We start from the raw sequence: 19,646 nt of genomic DNA on the forward strand, positions 1-19,646 counted from the left end.
CAACACAATTCACCACTACTATGGCTGACCCTGTAAAACAACACAATTCACCACTACTATGGCTGACCCTGTAAAACAACACATAGATACTGAGTCATAGATGATGATTAAATGATTAGACTCATCACATCGATGAGTCTACTCACTATCTATCTATGATGAGCCTACTCACTATCCATGATGAGTCTACTCACTATCTATGATGAGTCTATTCACTAGTATCTATGATGAGTCTACTCACTATCGATGATGAGTCTACTTACTGTCTATCTATGATGAGTCTAATCAATAGTATCTATGATGAGTCTAATCACTATCTGTGAATAGACTACTCAATATCTATGATGAGTGTACTCACTAGTATCTATGATGAGTCTACTCACAAGTATCTATGATGAGTCTACTCTAGAATCTATGATGAGTGTACTCACTAGAATCTATGGTGAGTCTACTCACTACCTTTGATAAGTCTACTCACTATCTATGATGAGTTTACTCACTATCTCTCTGTGATGAGTCTAATCAATAGTATCCATGATGAGTCTAATCACTATCTGTGAATAGACTACTCAATATCTATGATGAGTCTACTCACTCACTATCTATGATGAGTCTACTCACTATCTATGATGAGTCTACTCACTAGTATCTATGCTGAGTCTACTCACTTGTATCTATGATGAGTCTGTTCACTAGTATCTATGGTGAGTCTACTCACTATCTATGATGAGTCTACTCACTAGTGTCTATGATGAGTCTACTCACTATCTATGATGAGTCTACTCACTAGTATCTATGATGAGTCTACTCACTAGTATATATGATGAGTCTGCTCACTGGTATCTATGATGACTCTACTCACTATCTATGATCCGTCTACTCACTATCTATGATGAGTCTACTCACTATCTATCTATGATGATTCTACCCACTAGTATCTATGGTGTGTCTACTCACTAGTATCTATGATGAATCTACTTACTATCTATGATGAGTCTACTCACTAGTATCTATGATGAGTCTACTCACTACTATGATGTGTCTACTCACTAGTATCTATGATGAGCCTACTCACTATCTATGATGAGTCTTCTCACTATCTATGATGAGTCTACTCACTATCTATGATGAGTCTACTCACTATCTATGATGAGTCTACTCTAGAATCTATGATGAGTCTATTCACTAGTATCTATGGTGAGTCTGCCCACTAGAATCTATGGTGAGTCTACTCTAGTATCTATGATGAGTCTACTCACTAGTATCTATGATGAGTCTACCCACTAGTATCTATGATGAGTCTACCCACTATCTATGATGAGTCTACCCACTAGTATCTATGATGAGTCTACTCACTATCTATGATGAGTCTACCCACTAGTATCTATGATGAGTCTACTCACTATCTATGATGAATCTACTCTAGAATCTATTCACTAGTATCTATGGTGAGTCTACTCACTAGTCTCTATGATGAGTCTACTCACTAGTATCTATGATGAGTCTACTCTAGAATCTATGATTAGTCTACTCACTAGTATCTATGATGGGTCTACTCACTACTATCTATTATGAGTCTTTCTAGTCCTTCTAGCATGGACATGTCTTACTGCATCCTTCTAGTATGGACATGTCTTACTGCATCCTTCTAGCATTGACATGTCTTACTGCATCCTTCTAGTATGGACATGTCTTACTGCATCCTTCTAGTATGGACATGTCTTATTGCATCCTTCTAGCATGGACATGTCTTACTGCATCCTTCTAGCATGGACATGTCTTACTGCATCCTTCTAGTATGGACATGTCTTACTGCATCCTTCTAGCATGGACATGTCTTACTGCATCCTTCAAGCATGGACATGTCTTACTGCATCCTTCTAGTATGGACATGTCTTACTGCATCCTTCTAGTATGGACATGTCTTACTGCATCCTTCTAGTATGGACATGTCTTACTGCATCCTTCTAGTATGGGCATGTCTTACTGCATCCTTCTAGTATGGACATGTCTTACTGCATCCTTCTAGTATGGACATGTCTTACTGCATCCTTCTAGTATGGACATGTCTTACTGCATCCTTCTAGTATGGACATGTCTTACTGCATCCTTCTAGTATGGACATGTCTTACTGCATCCTTCTAGTATGGACATGTCTTACTGCATCCTTCTAGTATGGACATGTCTTACTGCATCCTTCTAGTATGGACATGTCTTACTGCATCCTTCTAGTATGGACATGTCTTACTGCATCCTTCTAGTATGGACATGTCTTACTGCATCCTTCTAGTATGGACATGTCTTACTGCATCCTTCTAGCATGGACATGTCTTACTGCATCCTTCTAGCATGGACATGTCTTACTGCATCCTTCTAGTATGGACATGTCTTACTGCATCCTTCTAGTATGGACATGTCTTACTGCATCCTTCTAGTATGGACATGTCTTACTGCATCCTTCTAGTATGGACATGTCTTACTGCATCCTTCTAGCATTGAACTTCTGTCTTTGAAAGTCCAGACACACACAAAATAATAAAATGCAAATGAATTACTTAAAAATAATGCAGTGTGATTTTCTGGATTTTTGTTTTAGATTCCGTCTCTCACAGTTGAAGTGTATCTATGAAAAACAATTACAGACTTCTACATGCTTTGTAAGTAGGAAAACCTGCAAAATCAGCAGTGTATCAAATACTTGTTCTCCCCACGGTACATATCCGTCTGTCTGTGACCAAAGGTTTGCTTCCACTCTATACCCTTCTCTACTCTCCCCCTGTACTGCCATCACAAATATAACCTCGGCGTTCAGCCATGCTGCTGGAATGAGGTTGACCTTCTCTGTTAACAGCTGCTCTCTCCCTCTCTCTCACACACACACAGCCTGACCCTCTCACTCACTCATACACCTCTCACAGACACAGTCGTGCTTCCCTACCCAGGAGTATCAGCCTAACCCGGACCCAACGAGGTAGAACCCCAACACGACTACAACATGTCGGATAATAGCTCTAAGATCGACACGGACGTGTGGACCCTAACTCGGTTTGTGATGGAGACGGGGCGCCAGGTCAAGGGGTCAACAGGAGAGCTGACCCAGCTGATTAACAGTCTGCTGACATCCATCAAAGCCATCTCCTGCGCCGTGCGTAAGGCCGGACTCGCACACCTGTAAGTACTACACTGTCTCCCTGACTACAGCACACCTGTCAGTACTACACTGTCTCTCTGCACCTCCACCTGTAAGTACTACACTGTCTCTCTGCACCTCCACCGGTAAGTACTACACTGTCTCTCTGCACCTCCACCTGTAAGTACTACACTGTCTCTCTGCACCTCCATCTGTAAGTACTACACTGTCTCTCTGCACCTTCACCTGTAAGTACTACACTGTCTCTCTGCACCTCCACCTGTAAGTACTACACTGTCTCTCTGCACCTCCACCTGTAAGTACTACACTGTCTCTCTGCACCTCCACCTGTAAGTACTACACTGTCTCTCTGCACCTCCACCTGTAAGTACTACACTGTCTCTCTGCACCTCCACCTGTAAGTACTACACTGTCTCTCTGCACCTCCACCTGTAAGTACTACACTGTCTCTCTGCACCTCCACCTGTAAGTACTACACTGGCTCTCTGCACCTCCACCTGTAAGTACTACACTGGCTCTCTGCACCTCCACCTGTAAGTACTACACTGTCTCTCTGACTACAGCACACCTGTAAGTACTACACTGTCTCTCTGCACCTCCACCTGTAAGTACTACACTGTCTCTCTGCACCTCCACCTGTAAGTACTACACTGTCTCTCTGCACCTCCACCTGTAAGTACTACACTGTCTCTCTGCACCTCCACCTGTAATTACTACACTGTCTCTCTGCACCTCCACCTGTAAGTACTACACTGGCTCTCTGCACCTCCACCTGTAAGTACTACACTGTCTCTCTGCACCTCCACCTGTAAGTACTACACTGTCTCTCTGCACCTCCACCTGTAAGTACTACACTGTCTCTCTGCACCTACACCTGTAAGTACTACACTGTCTCTCTGCACCTCCACCTGTAAGTACTACACTGTCTCTCTGCACCTCCACCGGTAAGTACTACACTGTCTCTCTGAACCTCCACCTGTAAGTACTACACTGTCTCTCTGCACCTCCACCTGTAAGTACTACACTGTCTCTCTGCACCTCCACCTGTAAGTACTGCACTGTCTCTGTGCACCTCTACCTGTAAGTACTACACTGTCTCTCTGCACCTCCATACCTACCTGTAATTACTACACTGTCTCTCTGCACCTCCACCTGTAAGTACTACACTGTCTCTCTGCACCTCCACCTGTAAGTACTACACTGTCTCTCTGCACCTCCACCTGTAAGTACTACACTGTCTCTCTGAACCTCCACCTGTAATTACTACACTGTCTCTCTGCACCTCCACCTGTAAGTACTACACTGTCTCTCTGCACCTCCACCTGTAAGTACTACACTGTCTCTCTGCACCTCCACCTGTAAGTACTACACTGTCTCTCTGAACCTCCACCTGTAAGTACTACACTGTCTCTCTGCACCTCCACCTGTAAGTACTACACTGTCTCTCTGAACCTCCACCTGTAAGTACTACACTGTCTCTCTGAACCTCCACCTGTAAGTACTACACTGTCTCTCTGCACCTCCACCTGTAAGTACTACACTGTCTCTCTGCACCTCCACCTGTAAGTACTACACTGTCTCTCTGCACCTCCACCTGTAAGTACTACACTGTCTCTCTGCACCTCCACCTGTACCTTTGAAACATAATTCAAAAGTTATTGGAAAGTCCTGATTGAAAGTTATGAACCATTTTCAATTCATTCATGCAACATGGATGGCAGAAGAGATTGAGAGACAGACAGTGTTTGTGATAGAGACAGTATATAGTGTTAATTAAGGACGTTCCCCTCTGCAGTGTGACATGTTTCTACGGTACTCCCCTCTCAGTTGAATCAGAGCAACAGGATGTTAAAGTCAGTTAGCTAACTACTGTTTGAGAGTAACCTACAGGCAGCAGCATGTGAATGAAATGGGTGTGGTGAGTTGAATGCATGGGGACACATGCTTCTGCCATGACCTGTGATATTTAAGGCTGAATGTACTGTATGCTCCAGCAAGAGATAGCTGTTCTCTGGGACAGTACAGGATGTTGTATTCAGCAGGAGATAGCTGTTCTCTGGGACAGTACAGGATGTTGTATTCAGCAGGAGATAGCTGTTCTCTGGGACAGTACAGGATGTTGTATTCAGCAGGAGATAGCTGTTCTCTGGGACAGTACAGGATGTTGTATTCAGCAGGAGATAGCTGTTCTCTGGGACAGTACAGGATGTTGTATTCAGCAGGAGATAGCATTTTTAAAGCCCTTTTTGCATCAGCCGATGTCACAAAGTGCTATTCAGAAACGCAAGCAATGCAGATGTAGAAGCCTGGTGGCTAGGAAAAACTCCCTAGAAAGGCAGGAACTTAGGAAGAAATCTAGAGAGGAACCAGGGGCTGAGGGGTGGCCAGTCCTCTTCTGGCTGTGCCAGGTGGAGATAATAAAAGTACATGGCCAAGATGTTCATAGATGACCAGCAGGGTAACATAATAATAATCACAGTGGTTGTAGAGGGGGCAACAGGTCAACACCTCAGGAGTAAATGTCAGTTGGCTTTTCATAGCCGATCATTCAGAGTTAGAGACAGCAGACGCAGTAGAGAGAGAGTCGAAAACAGCAGGTATGGGACAAGGTAGCACGTCCGGTGAACAGGTCAGGGTTCCATAGCCGCAGGCAAAACAGTTGAAACTGGAGCAGCAGCACGACCAGGTAGACTGGGGACAACAAGGAGTCATCATGTCAGGTAGTCCTGAGGCATGGTCCTAGGGCTCAGGTCCTCCGAGAGAAGAGAGAAAAGAGAGAAAGAGAGAGAGAAAGAGATAGAGGGAGCATACTTAAATTCACACAGGACACCGGATAAGACAAGAGAAATACTCCAGATATAACAGACTGACCCTAGCCCCCCCGACACATAAACTACTGCAGCATAAATACTGGAGACTGAGACAGGAGGGGACTGGAGGCACTGTGGCCCCGTCCGACGATACCCCCGGACAGGGTCAACCAGGCAGGATATAACCCCACCCACTTTGCCAAAGCACAGTTCTAGTCAAGATTTTTGGTTCTAGTCAAGATCCTAGCAGCCGTGTTAAGAACTTGTTTAGATCTTATTGTTTCTTGGGACGTAGAACTAGCATCTCTGTTTTGTTCGAGTTTAAACGTAACACATTTTCCTTGTGTCTGAAACACAGGCTTCCAGGGAGGGCAATTTTAGGGCTTCACCATGTTTCATTGAAATGTACAGCTGTGTATCATCCGCATAGCAGTGAAAGTTAACATTATGTTTCCAAATGACATCAACAAGAGGTCAAATATATAATGAAAACAATAGAGGTCCTAAAACGGAACCTTGAGGAACACCGACATTTACAGTTGATTTGTCAGAGGACAAACCATCCACAGAGACAAACTGATATCAAAAGCAGCATTAAGGTATAGGAGCACAATGACAGATGCAGAGCCTCGGTCTGATGCCATTAAAAGGTAATTTACCACCTTCACGACTGCAGTCTCAGTACTATGATGGGGTCTAAAACCAGACTGAAGCATTTCGTATACATTGTTTGTCTTCAGGAAGGCAATGAGTTGCTGCGCAACAGCTTTTTCAAGAATGTTTGAGAGGAATGGAAGATTCGATATAGGCCGATTAGTTTTTATATTTTCTGGGTCAAGGTTTGGCTTTTTCAAGAGAGGCTTTATTACTGCCACTTTTAGTGAGTTTGGTACACATCCGGTGGATAGAGAGACGTTTATTATGTACAACATAGGAGGACCAGGCACAGTGGCAGCCCTTTCCGTAGTTTATTTGGAATAGGGTCCAGCATGCAGCTTGAAGGTTTTGAGGCCATGATTATTTTCATCAATGTGTCAAGAGATATAGTACTAAAACACTTGAGTGTTTCCCTAGGTCCTGGCAGTGTTGTGCAGACTCAGGACAACTGAGCTTTGGAGGAATACGCAGATTTAAAGAGGAGTCCGCAATTTGCTTCCTAATGATCATGATCTTTGTGAAAGCCATCCTCTCTTGGGGAATGCTGTTTTTAGTTAGCTTTGCTACAGCAACAAACATTTATTTTGGATTGTTCTTATTCTCCTCAATTAAGTTGGAAAAATAGAATGATGGAGCAGCAGTGAGGGCTCTTTGATACGGTACTGTCTTTCCAAGCTAGTCAGAAGACTTCCAGTTTGGTGTAGCAGCAGTAAGGGCTCTTCGATACTGGACGGTACTGTCTTTCCAAGCTAATTAGAAGACTTCCAGTTTGGAGGAGCAGCAGTGAGGGCTCTTCGATACTGCATGGTACTGTCTTTCCAAGCTAATTGGAAGACTTCCAGTTTGGTGTAGCAGCAGTAAGGGCTCTCCGATACGGTACTGTCTTTCCAAGCTAGTCAGAAGACTTCCAGTTTGGTGGAGCAGCAGTGAGAGCTCTTCGATACTGGACGCTACTGTCTTTCCAAGCTAATTGGAAGACTTGCAGTTTGGTGCAGAGCCATTTTCTTTCCAATTTTCTGGAAGCTTGCTTCAGGGCTTGGGTTTTTCTGTATACCAGGGAGCTAGTTTTTATGACAAATGTTTTAGGGGTGCGCCTGCATCTAGGGTATTACGCAAGGTTACATTTAATTCCTCAGTTAGGTGGTTAACCGATTTTTGGGTAGGTGGAGGGAGTCTGAAAGGGCATCTAGGAATCTTTGGGTTGTCTGAGAATTTGTATCCGGTGGGTAGGGAGGCGTTCATTATATTCAACATAGGAGGGCCAAGCACAGGAAGCAGCCTGTTAGGTGGTTAACCGATTTTATAGCACGGCTTTTGATGATCCCTGGTTGGGGTCTGAGCAGATTATTTGTTGCGATTGCAAACATAAAAAAATGTTGGTCCAACAGTCCAGGATTATGAGGAAAAACATTAAGATCCACAATATTTATTCCACTGGACAAAACTAGGTCCAGACTGTGGCAGTGAGTCGGTCTGGAGACATGTTGGACAAAACTAGATCCACTTTTCCATGTGAATATTAAAGTCACCAAAAGTCACCAAAAATGTTTATATTATCTGCCATGACTACAAGGTTCGATAGGAATTCAGGGAACTCAGTGAGGAATGCTGTATACAGCCCAGGAGACCTGTAAACAGTAGCTGTAACAAGTGTTTGAGTAGGCTGCATAGATTTCATGACTAGAAGCTCAAACCGAAAACGCAGCTTCATTAACTAGTACCCTCAAACACCAGTCTCAACGTCAACAGTGAAGAGGTGACTCCGGGATGCTGCCTTCTAGGCATAGTTCCTCTGTCCAGTGTCTGTGTTCTTTTGCTCATCTTAATCTTTTATTTTTATTGGCCAGTCTGAGATATGGCTTTTTCTCGTTTGCCCATCTTAATCTTTTCTTTTTATTGGCCAGTCTGAGATATGGCTTTTTCTTTGCATCTCTGCCTAGAAGGCCAGCATCCCGGAGTCGCCTCTTCACTGTTGACGTTGAGACTGGTGTTTTGCGGGTACTATTTAATTAAGCTGCCAGTTGAGGACTTGTGAGGCGTCTGTTCTCAAACTAGACACTCTAATATACTTGTCCTCTTGTTCAGTTGTGCACTCTTTCTATTCTCCCACTCTTTCTATTCTGGTTAGATCCAGTTCACGCAGTTCTGTGAAGGGAGTTGTACACAGCGCTGTACGGGATCTGCAGTTTCTTGGCAATTTCTCGCATGGAATAGCCTTCATTTCTCAGAACAAGAATAGACTGACGAGTTTCAAAAGAAAGTCCTTTGTTTCTGTCCATTTTGACCCACAAATACTGATGCTCCAGATACTCAACTAGTCTAAAGAAGGCCAGATTTATTACTTCTTTAATCGGGACAACAGTTTTCAGCTGTGCTAATATAATTGCAAAAGGGTTTTCTAATGATCAACTAGCCTTTTAAAATTATCAACTTGGATTAGCTAACACAACGTGCCATTGGAACACAGCAGCGATGGTTGCTGATAATGGGCCTCTTTACGCCTATGTAGATATTCCATTAAAAATCTGCCGTTTCCAGTTACAATAGTCATGGGCCGTACGCACCACCGTCTGTAGCGCCTGGTCAGAAGCAGTTGCCGTACTAAGAGGTGATGCAGCCAGTCAAGATGCTCTCAATGGTGCAGCTCTAGAACTTTTTGAAGATCTGAGATCAGAAAATGTTTCACCCTTCTGAGGGAGAAGAGGTGTTGTCGTGCCTTCATGTGGCGAATGCAACATGAAATCCGTGTGTGGACCATTATAATTCCTTAGTGGTGGAAGGAGGGAGGGGGAGGGAGGGGGAGGGAGGGGGAGAGAGGGGGAGGGAGGGGGAGGGAGGGGAAGGGAGGGGGAGAGAGAGAGATTCAGATTTCGAAAACTTTAATGTCCTCAAAGAGGCAATTCATCTTGCAGCAGTCATAAAACATAAAACATCTAAACATCTAAAAATAAATAGCAAAGGATATTTACAAACAAACAGGCAGGGCAAGTCCAACATTTGTTAAGAACAAATTCTTATTTTCAATGACGGCCTAGGAACAGTGGGTTACACCTTATCCTGTACTGGAGAGTCTGTCTGTAACATTGTCTGTTACACCTTATCCTGTACTGGAGAGTCTGTCTGTAACATTGTCTGTTACACCTTATCCTGTACTGGAGAGTCTGTCTGTAACATTATCTGTTACACCTTATCCTAGTACTGGAGAGTCTGTCTGTAACATTGTCTGTTACACCTTATCCTGTACTGGAGAGTCTGTCTGTAACATTGTCTGTTACACCTTATCCTGTACTGGAGAGTCTGTCTGTAACATTGTCTGTTACACCTTATCCTGTACTGGAGAGTCTGTCTGTAACATTGTTTATAACAACTCCTTAATGGATTTAAACCACAGCATCTTTGACTGACTGACAGCTAATGTTGCATGTCGCTCTGCAAGGAAACCCACAGACACAGAAGGCATCTGCTCCAGCAGGTAGACTTCTCACAGTACAGTGAAGGTGGCAGGAGACGTGGTAACAAGGGTGTGTGTGTGCGTGCGTGTGCGTGTGTGTGTGTGCGTGTGTGTGTTCCAGCCAGGGCATTGCAGGGACAGTGAACACGACGGGTGATGACCAGAAGAAGCTGGACATCCTCTCTAATGACCTGGTCATTAATATGCTGAGGTCTTCATATGGAACCTGCTGCATGGTGTCAGAGGAGAACGAACATGCCATCATCACACCCAAGGAAAAGAGGGTATCTTTTCATCTTCTCTCTAATTGTTTAGATAAAAGTTTGGGAGACTATTCTCTTTCTCAGTTAATCTTTCATCGATTCCTCACATTCACTCTCCTTGCCTCTTCTAAAGGCCATTGAGGTTCCTTGGACCTTCTCCTCCAATACGGGTGACGAGGAGGCAAAAAGATGGGATTTGAGGAGTCACAGAAAGACAAATTGAGAAAGAGACATAAAAATGTGCTATAAGCATACAGTACAGTCCCTAACAGCCTTCGAACACGCATTTAATTACCCTGGTGGGAAGTCATGTCTTTTAATGACCCAGATGGAAGTTATGTAATTTAATGACCCAGATGGAAGTCATGTAATTGAATAACCCTGATGGAAGTCATGTCTTTTAATGACCCAGATGGAAGTCATGTAATTGAATAACCCTGATGGAAGTCATGTCTTTTAATGACCCAGATGGAAGTCATGTAATTGAATAACCCTGATGGAAGTCATGTCTTTTAATGACCCAGATGGAAGTCATGTAATTTAATAACCCTGATGGAAGTCATGTAATTTAATAACCCTGATGGAAGTCATGTCTTTTAATGACCCAGATGGAAGTTATGTAATTGAATAACCCTGATGGAAGTCATGTCATTTAATGACCCAGATGGAAGTCATGTAATTGAATAACCCTGATGGAAGTCATGTCATTTAATGACCCAGATGGAAGTCATGTAATTGAATAACCCTGATGGAAGTCATGTCTTTTAATGACCCAGATGGAAGTCATGTAATTTAATAACCCTGATGGAAGTCATGTCTTTTAATGACCCAGATGGAAGTTATGTAATTTAATGACCCTGATGGGAAGTCATGTAATTTAATAACCCTGATGGAAGTCATGTCTTTTAATGACCCAGATGGAAGTCATGTAATTTAATAACCCTGATGGAAGTCATGTCTTTTAATGACCCAGATGGAAGTTATGTAATTTAATGACCCTGATGGGAAGTCATGTAATTTAATAACCCTGATGGAAGTCATGTAATTGAATAACCCTGATGGGAAGTCATGTCATTTAATAACCCTGATGGAAGTCATGTAATTTAATAACCCTGATGGGAAGTCATGTCTTTTAATGACCCAGATGGAAGTCATGTCATTTAATGACCCAGATGGAAGTCATGTCTTTTAATGACCCAGATGGAAGTCATGTCATTTAATGACCCAGATGGAAGTCATGTCTTTTAATGACCCAGATGGAAGTTATGTAATTTAATGACCCTGATGGGAAGTCATGTAATTTAATAACCCTGATGGAAGTCATGTCTTTTAATGACCCAGATGGAAGTCATGTCATTTAATGACCCAGATGGAAGTCATGTCTTTTAATGACCCAGATGGAAGTCATGTAATTGAATAACCCTGATGGAAGTCATGTCTTTTAATGACCCAGATGGAAGTCATGTAATTTAATAACCCTGATGGAAGTCATGTCTTTTAATGACCCTAATGGAAGTTATGTAATTTAATGACCCTGGTGGGAAGTCATGTCATTTAATGACCCAGATGGAAGTCATGTCTTTTAATGACCCAGATGGAAGTCATGTCATTTAATGACCCAGATGGAAGTCATGTAATTTAATGACCCAGATGGAAGTCATGTAATTTAATAACCCTGATGGAAGTCATGTCTTTTAATGACCCAGATGGAAGTCATGTAATTTAATAACCCTGATGGAAGTCTTGTCTTTTAATGACCCAGATGGAAGTCATGTCATTTAATGACCCAGATGGAAGTCATGTCATTTAATGACCCAGATGGAAGTCATGTCATTTAATGACCCAGATGGAAGTCATGTCATTTAATGACCCTGGTGGGAAGTCATGTCATTTAATGACCCAGATGGAAGTCATGTAATTGAATGACCCTGGTGGGAAGTCATGTCATTTAATGACCCAGATGGAAGTCATGTAATTTAATGACCCTGGTGGGAAGTCATGTAATATTAGTGTAGCAATATACATGTCCCCCTACCTCTACCCTCAGTTGACCCCTCTGGTCTCTCCTCCAGGATATATACGTGGTGTGTTTTGACTCCCCTGGTCTCTCCTCCAGGGTAAATACGTGGTGTGTTTTGACTCCCCTGGTCTCTCCTCCAGGGTAAATACGTGGTGTGTTTTGACTCCCCTTGTCTCTCCTCCAGGGTAAATACGTGGTGTGTTTTGACTCCCCTTGTCTCTCCTCCAGGGTAAATACGTGGTGTGTTTTGACTCCCCTTGTCTCTCCTCCAGGGTAAATACGTGGTGTGTTTAGACCCCTGGTCTCTCCTCCAGGATATATACGTGGTGTGTTTTGACGCCCCTTGTCTCTCCTCCAGGGTAAATACGTGGTGTGTTTTGACCCTCTGGTCCCTCCTCCAGGGTAAATACGTGGTGTGTTTTGACTCCCCTGGTCTCTCCTCCAGGGTAAATACGTGGTGTGTTTTGACTCCCCTTGTCTCTCCTCCACGGTAAATACGTGGTGTGTTTTGATGCCCCTTGTCTCTCCTCCAGGGTAAATACGTGGTGTGTTTTGACTCCCCTTGTCTCTCCTCCAGGGTAAATACGTGGTGTGTTTTGACTCTCTGGTCTCTCCTCCAGGGTAAATACGTGGTGTGTTTTGACTCTCTGGTCTCTCCTCCAGGGTAAATACGTGGTGTGTTTTGATCCTTTGGATGGCTCCTCTAACATCGACTGCTTAGCTTCCATCGGCACCATCTTCGCAATCTACAAAAGGGTGAGTAAGTCTGTAGTACAGTACACAGCATGTCAACACATTAAATACCTTTTAGACATTTGTGTGTTCAACTATACAGTATGGAAATACTTTTTAAGAAACAGATATACCTGACAGAAGTGTAGAAACAGATCAAATCAAATCAAATGGTATAGGTCACATACACATGGTTAGCAGATGTTATTGTGAGTATAGCGAAATGTTGGTGCTTGTAGTTCCGACAGTGCAGCAATATCTAATAAGTAATCTAACAATTCCACAACAACTACCTAATACGCTTCTGTCAGGTATATCTGTTTCTACACTTCTGTTAGGTATATGTGTATTTTTTTGTTATCTGTGATCATTTTGTTTGTCTTATTTAGTTTTTTAATCATTGTACCTAAACTGTATGTGTAAACATGTATACGTAGGGCACAGCTGTAAAAGAGACCTTGGTCTCAGTCTGTGTTCCTTGTTGAAATAAAGGTATAATAAAACACAATCTAAAGAGATGGAATACAAATATGTACATATAAATATTTGGATGGGCCCTGACCTAGCAGCATAGACAATATGCAATAGATGGTATAAAATACAGTATATACATCTGGGATGAATAGTGAAAGATATGTAAACATCATTATTAAAGTGCCGTTAATAAAGTGACTAGTGTTCCATTTAAAGTGGCCAATGATTTCAAGTATGTATGTAGGCAGCAGCTTCTCTGTGCTAGTGATGGATGTTTAACAGTCTGATGGCCTTGAGATAGAAGCTACGTTTCAGTCTCTCGGGCCCAGCTTTGATGCACCTGTACTGACCTCGCCTTCTGAATGGTAGTGAGGTGAACAGGCAGCGGATCGGGTGGTTGATGTCCTTGATGATCTTTTTGGCCTTCCTGTGACATCGGGTGCTGTAGGTGTCCTGGAGGGCAGGTAGTTTTCCTCCGGTGATGCGTTGTGCAGACCACACCACCCTCTGGAGAGCCTTGTGGTTGTGGGCGGTGCAGTTGCTGTACCAGGCTGTGATACAGCCCAACAGGATGCTCTCAATTGTGCATCTATAGAAGTTTGTGAGAGTTTTAGGTGACAAGCCAAATTTCTTCAGCCTCCTGGCGCTGTTGTGCCTTCTTCACCACACAGTCTGTGTGGGGTGGACCATTTCAGTTTGTCCGTGATGTGTACGCCGAGTGGCAGAAGTGTAGAAACAGATATGCCTAACAGAAGTGTAGTGTATTTGTGACATTCAATACATGCTGAGTGGCAATTTAGTATGGGTAAATCTGTTGTTCATATGCACTCTGTCTGTGTCTGTTCTCTGACGTGTGTCTCCTTGTGTCTCTCTCCATGTGCCTCTCCAGATTGACGAGGTAACTGCCCCACTGATCGCCAGCCTGATCAAATACACCAGCTAAGCTATGGAATTATATTATGGAACTGTTAAAGCTAGGATTGACACATTCCTTAGACATTAGACACTAGCATGGACACATTCTTTAGACATTAGTCATTAGGATTGACACATTATTTAGACATTAGTCGTTAGGATTGACACATTCTTTAGACATTAGTCGTTAGGATTGACACATTCTTTAGACATTAGACACTAGCATGGACACATTCTTTAGACATTAGTCGTTAGAATTTACACATTCTTTAGACATTAGTCGTTAGGATTGACACATTCTTTAGACATTAGTCGTTAGGATTGACACATTCTTTAGACATTAGTCATTAGGAGTGACACATTCTTTAGACATTAGTCATTAGGATTGACACATTCTTTAGACATTAGTCGTTAGGATTGACACATTCTTTAGACATTAGTCATTGGAATTTACACATTCTTTAGACATTAGTTGTTAGGATTGACACATTCTTTAGACATTAGTCGTTAGGATTGACACATTCTTTAGACATTAGTCGTTAGGATTGACACATTCTTTAGACATTAGTCATTAGGATTGACACATTCTTTAGACATTAGTCGTTAGGATTGACACATTCTTTAGACATTAGTCGTTAGGATTGACACATTCTTTAGACGTATCAGGACTCAGGCTAAGACACAGATCCAGACACAGGAGGTGGATTGTACAAGTCTCAGAGTTTATTATAGTACAAGGGACAGGCAAAAGGTAAGTCAAGGCAGGCAAAGAGTTGAGATCCAAATCAGAGTCAGGCAGGTACAGGACAGCAGGCAGGATCAGGACAGCAGGCAGGATCAGGACAGCAGGCAGGATCAGGACAGCAGGCAGGATCAGGACAGCAGGCAGGTACAGGACAGCAGGCAGGATCAGGACAGCAGGCAGGATCAGGACAGCAGGCAGGATCAGGACAGCAGGCAGGATCAGGACAGCAGGCAGGATCAGGACAGGCAGAAAGGTCAGAACTGGGAAGACTAGGAAAAACAAAAATACAGGAACACGCTGGTAGGACATGACAAGACAAACTTGGAACAGACAAACAGAAAACGTAGGTATTAATACACAGGAGATAATGGGGACAAATGGGAGACACCTGGTGGGGGGTGAAGACACCTGGTGGGGGGTGTCAAGCACAAGACAGGTAAAACAGACATTAGACATTAGACACGAACAACATGATTCTTTGTATCATAGTATCAGATTTTATTTCACTGACTCAAGTTAGCATGTTATATCTAGTGTGTATAGCTCTATTAGGGGGAATATCCAGATGGCCCATGTTAGCATGTTAGCATGTTATATCCAGTGTGTATAGCTCTATTAGGGGGAATATCCAGATGGCCCATGTTAGCATGTTAGCATGTTATATCCAGTGTGTATAGGTCTATTAGGGGGCATATCCAGATGACCCATGTTATATCCAGTGTGTATAGGTCTATTAGGGGGAATATCCAGATGGCCCATGTTAGCATGTTATATCCAGTGTGTATAGGTCTATTAGGGGGAATATCCAGATGGCCCATGTTAGCATGTTAGCATGTTATATCCAGTGTGTATAGGTCTATTAGGGGGAATATCCAGATGGCCCATGTTAGCATGTTAGCATGTTATATCCAGTGTGTATAGGTCTATTAGGGGGAATATCCAGATGGCCCATGTTAGCATGTTATATCCAGTGTGTATAGGTCTATTAGGGGGAATATCCAGATGGCCCATGTTAGCATGTTAGCATGTTATATCCAGTGTGTATAGGTCTATTAGGGGGAATATCCAGATGGCCCATGTTAGCATGTTAGCATGTTTTATCCAGTGTGTATTGGTCTATTAGGGGGCATATCCAGATGACCCATGTTATATCCAGTGTGTATAGGTCTATTAGGGGGATATCCAGTGTGTATAGGTCTATCAGGGAGGAATATCCAGCTGGCCCATATTCTATCCAGTGTGTATAGGTCTATTAGGGGGGATATCCAGTGTGTATAGGTCTATTAGGGGGAATATCCAGATGGCCCATGTTATATCCAGTGTGTATAGGTCTATCAGGGAGGAATATCCAGATGACCCATGTTATATCCATTGTGTATAGGTCTATCAGGGAGGAATATCCAGATGACCCATGTTATATCCAGTGTGTATAGGTCTATCAGGGGGCATATCCAGATGACCTATGTTATATCCAGTGTGTATAGCTCTTTTAGGGGGAATATCCAGATGGCCCATGTTATATCCAGTGTGTATAGGTCTAGCCAGTGGACACAGCCCGTGTGTAGCTTATGTTCTAATTCATGTCTACTTGGCAGAATCACAATCATGAAAATTTAGACTGCTCTGGGCAGGTCTGATTGTAGCTAGATATGTTCGAGTCGTTTCAGGAACAATTTTAGCTAACCCTAACTGTTTTCCTACCTAATTCTCCTAACCGTAACCTAATTTTCCTAACGTACCACATTAATTCTCCTAACCTTAACCTAATTGTCCTAACCTGCCAAGTTAATTCTCCTAACCTTAACCTAATTCTCCTAACCTGGCATGTTAATTCTCCTAAACTTAACCTAATTCTCCTAACCTGCCACGTTAATTCTCCTAACCTTAACCTAATTCTCCTAACCTGGCATGTTAATTCTCCTAAACTTAACCTAATTCTCCTAACCTGCCACGTTAATTCTCCTAACCTTAACCTAATTCTCCTAACCTGGCATGTTAATTCTCCTAAACTTAACCTAATTCTCCTAACCTGCCACGTTAATTCTCCTAACCTTAACCTAATTCTCCTAACCTGGCATGTTAATTCTCCTAAACTTAACCTAATTCTCCTAACCTGCCACGTTAATTCTCCTAACCTTAACCTAATTGTCCGAACCTGCCACGTTAATTCTCCTAACCTTAACCTAATTCTCCTAACCTGGCATGTTAATTCTCCTAAACTTAACCTAATTCTCCTAACCTGCCACGTTAATTCTCCTAACCTTAACCTAATTCTCCTAACCTGGCATGTTAATTCTCCTAAACTTAACCTAATTCTCCTAACCTGCCACGTTAATTCTCCTAACCTTAACCTAATTCTCCTAACCTGGCATGTTAATTCTCCTAAACTTAACCTAATTCTCCTAACCTGCCACGTTAATTCTCCTAACCTTAACCTAATTCTCCTAACCTGGCATGTTAATTCTCCTAAACTTAACCTAATTCTCCTAACCTGCCACGTTAATTCTCCTAACCTTATCCTAATTCTCCTAACCTGCCACGTTAATTCTCCTAACCTTAACCTAATTCTCCTAACCTGCCACGTTAATTCTCCTAACCTTAACCTAATTGTCCTAACCTGCCACGTTAATTCTCCTAACCTTAACCTAATTCTCCTAACCTGGCATGTTAATTCTCCTAAACTTAACCTAATTCTCCTAACCTGCCACGTTAATTCTCCTAACCTTAACCTAATTGTCCTAACCTGGCATGTTAATTCTCCTAAACTTAACCTAATTCTCCTAAACTTAACCTAATTCTCCTAATCTGACAAGTAAATTCTCGTAACTTAATGATCGGACCCTTTATTTCATTGACATACCCCAAATCTAACTGCCCTGAAGCAGGGATATGCATATTCTTGGTACCATTTGAAAGGAAACTCTTTGAAGTTTGTGGAAATGTAGAATATAACACATTAGATCTGGTAAAAGACATTACAAAGAAAAAAACAACTGTTTTTTTGTACCTTTATCTTTAAAATGCAAGAGAAAGGCCATAATGTATTATTCCAGCCCAGGTGCAATTTAGATTTTGGCCACAAGATGGCAGCAGTGCATGTGCAAAGTTTTAGACTGATCCAATGAACCATTGCATTTATGTTCAAAATGTTGTATCAAGACTGCCCAAATGTGCCTAATTTGTTTATTAATAACTTTTCAAAGTTCAAAACTGTGCACTCTCCTCAAACAATAGCATGGTATTCTTCCACTGTAATAGCTACTGTAAATTGGACAGTGCAGTTAGATTAACAAGAATGTAAGCTTTCTGCCAATATCAGATATGTCTATGTCCTGGGAAATGTTCTTGTTACTTACAACCTCATGCATTAGCCTACGTTAGCTTAACCATCCCGCAGGGGACCCACCAATCCTAAAGAAGTTTCTCCTAACATTAACCTAATTCTCCTAACCTGCTACTAAAAGTCAGTAATCGTCAAAACCGGCAGACTTGCCCTGAGAGTAGTGTGAATATCCACTAATATGATACAATGTCTATTTTTGTCAGACATCAACTAACGACGCCACAGAGAAGGATGCGCTGCAGCCTGGCAGCAAGATTGTTGCCGCGGGATACGCACTCTATGGTAGTGCCACCTTGGTTGCCCTCTCCACCGGACAGGGCCTCAACTTCTTTATGCTGGACCCTGTGAGTTTGTGGAAGTAATAGCCCCATATTCAAAGTTAATTCACAGGAGTTTCCTTAGCGCAGGCTAATCCACCACCCACACTGAGCAACAGTGTTTACTCAGACTCGAGGACAGATATAGAGGACAGAGAACAGAGACCGAGGCAGGGGGCAAGGACAGAGACAGAGGTCAGAGACAGAAGAAAGAGGACAGAGACAGAGGACAGAGACAGACAGAGGTCAGAGACAGAAGAGAAACAATGTAAAAATACATACAGAGGACAGGGACAGAGACAGAGGGCAGAGGACAGAGGACAGTGGACAGGGAGAGTGGACAGAGGACAGGGACAGAGACAGAGGCCAGAGGACAGTGGACAGGGACATTGACAGAGGACAGAGGACAGTGGTCAGAGACAGAAGAGAAACAATGTAAAAAGACATACAGAGGACAAGGACAGAGACAGAGGCCAGAGGGCAGAGGACAGAGGACAGAGGCCAGTGGACAGAGGACAGTGGACAGTGGACAGTGGACAGTGAACAGGGGACAGAGGACAGAGGACAGTGGACAGTGAACAGGGGACAGAGGACAGAGGACAGGGACAGAGGACAGTGGACAGAGGACAGAGGACAGTGGACAGTGGACAGTGGACAGTGGACAGAGGACAGTGGACAGAGACAGAGGACAGAGGACAGTGGACAGAGGACAGAGGACAGAGACAGAGGCCAGTGGACAGAGGACAGAGGACAGAGGACAGAGACGGA

At 42.9% G+C, this 19,646-nt stretch overlaps 1 protein-coding gene across 1 annotated transcript in view; it reads left to right on the plus strand.

Moving 5' to 3' along the window:
- Nucleotides 1–2,796: 2,796 nt before the first annotated feature.
- Nucleotides 2,797–19,646, plus strand: part of fbp2 (fructose-bisphosphatase 2) — a 28,301-nt gene continuing 11,451 nt past the window's right edge. The window contains exons 1-5 of the mRNA XM_036979182.2: nt 2,797–3,171; nt 10,191–10,353; nt 13,016–13,108; nt 14,448–14,456; nt 18,765–18,905. Coding sequence (XP_036835077.1) covers nt 2,996–3,171; nt 10,191–10,353; nt 13,016–13,108; nt 14,448–14,456; nt 18,765–18,905 — 582 coding nt within the window. The 5' untranslated portion in view covers nt 2,797–2,995. The remainder of the gene's footprint in view (nt 3,172–10,190; nt 10,354–13,015; nt 13,109–14,447; nt 14,457–18,764; nt 18,906–19,646) is intronic.

This window comes from Oncorhynchus mykiss, chromosome 6, assembly GCF_057628025.1.
Source record: "Oncorhynchus mykiss isolate SJ-2025 chromosome 6, ASM5762802v1, whole genome shotgun sequence".
Lineage (NCBI taxonomy): Eukaryota > Metazoa > Chordata > Actinopteri > Salmoniformes > Salmonidae > Oncorhynchus > Oncorhynchus mykiss.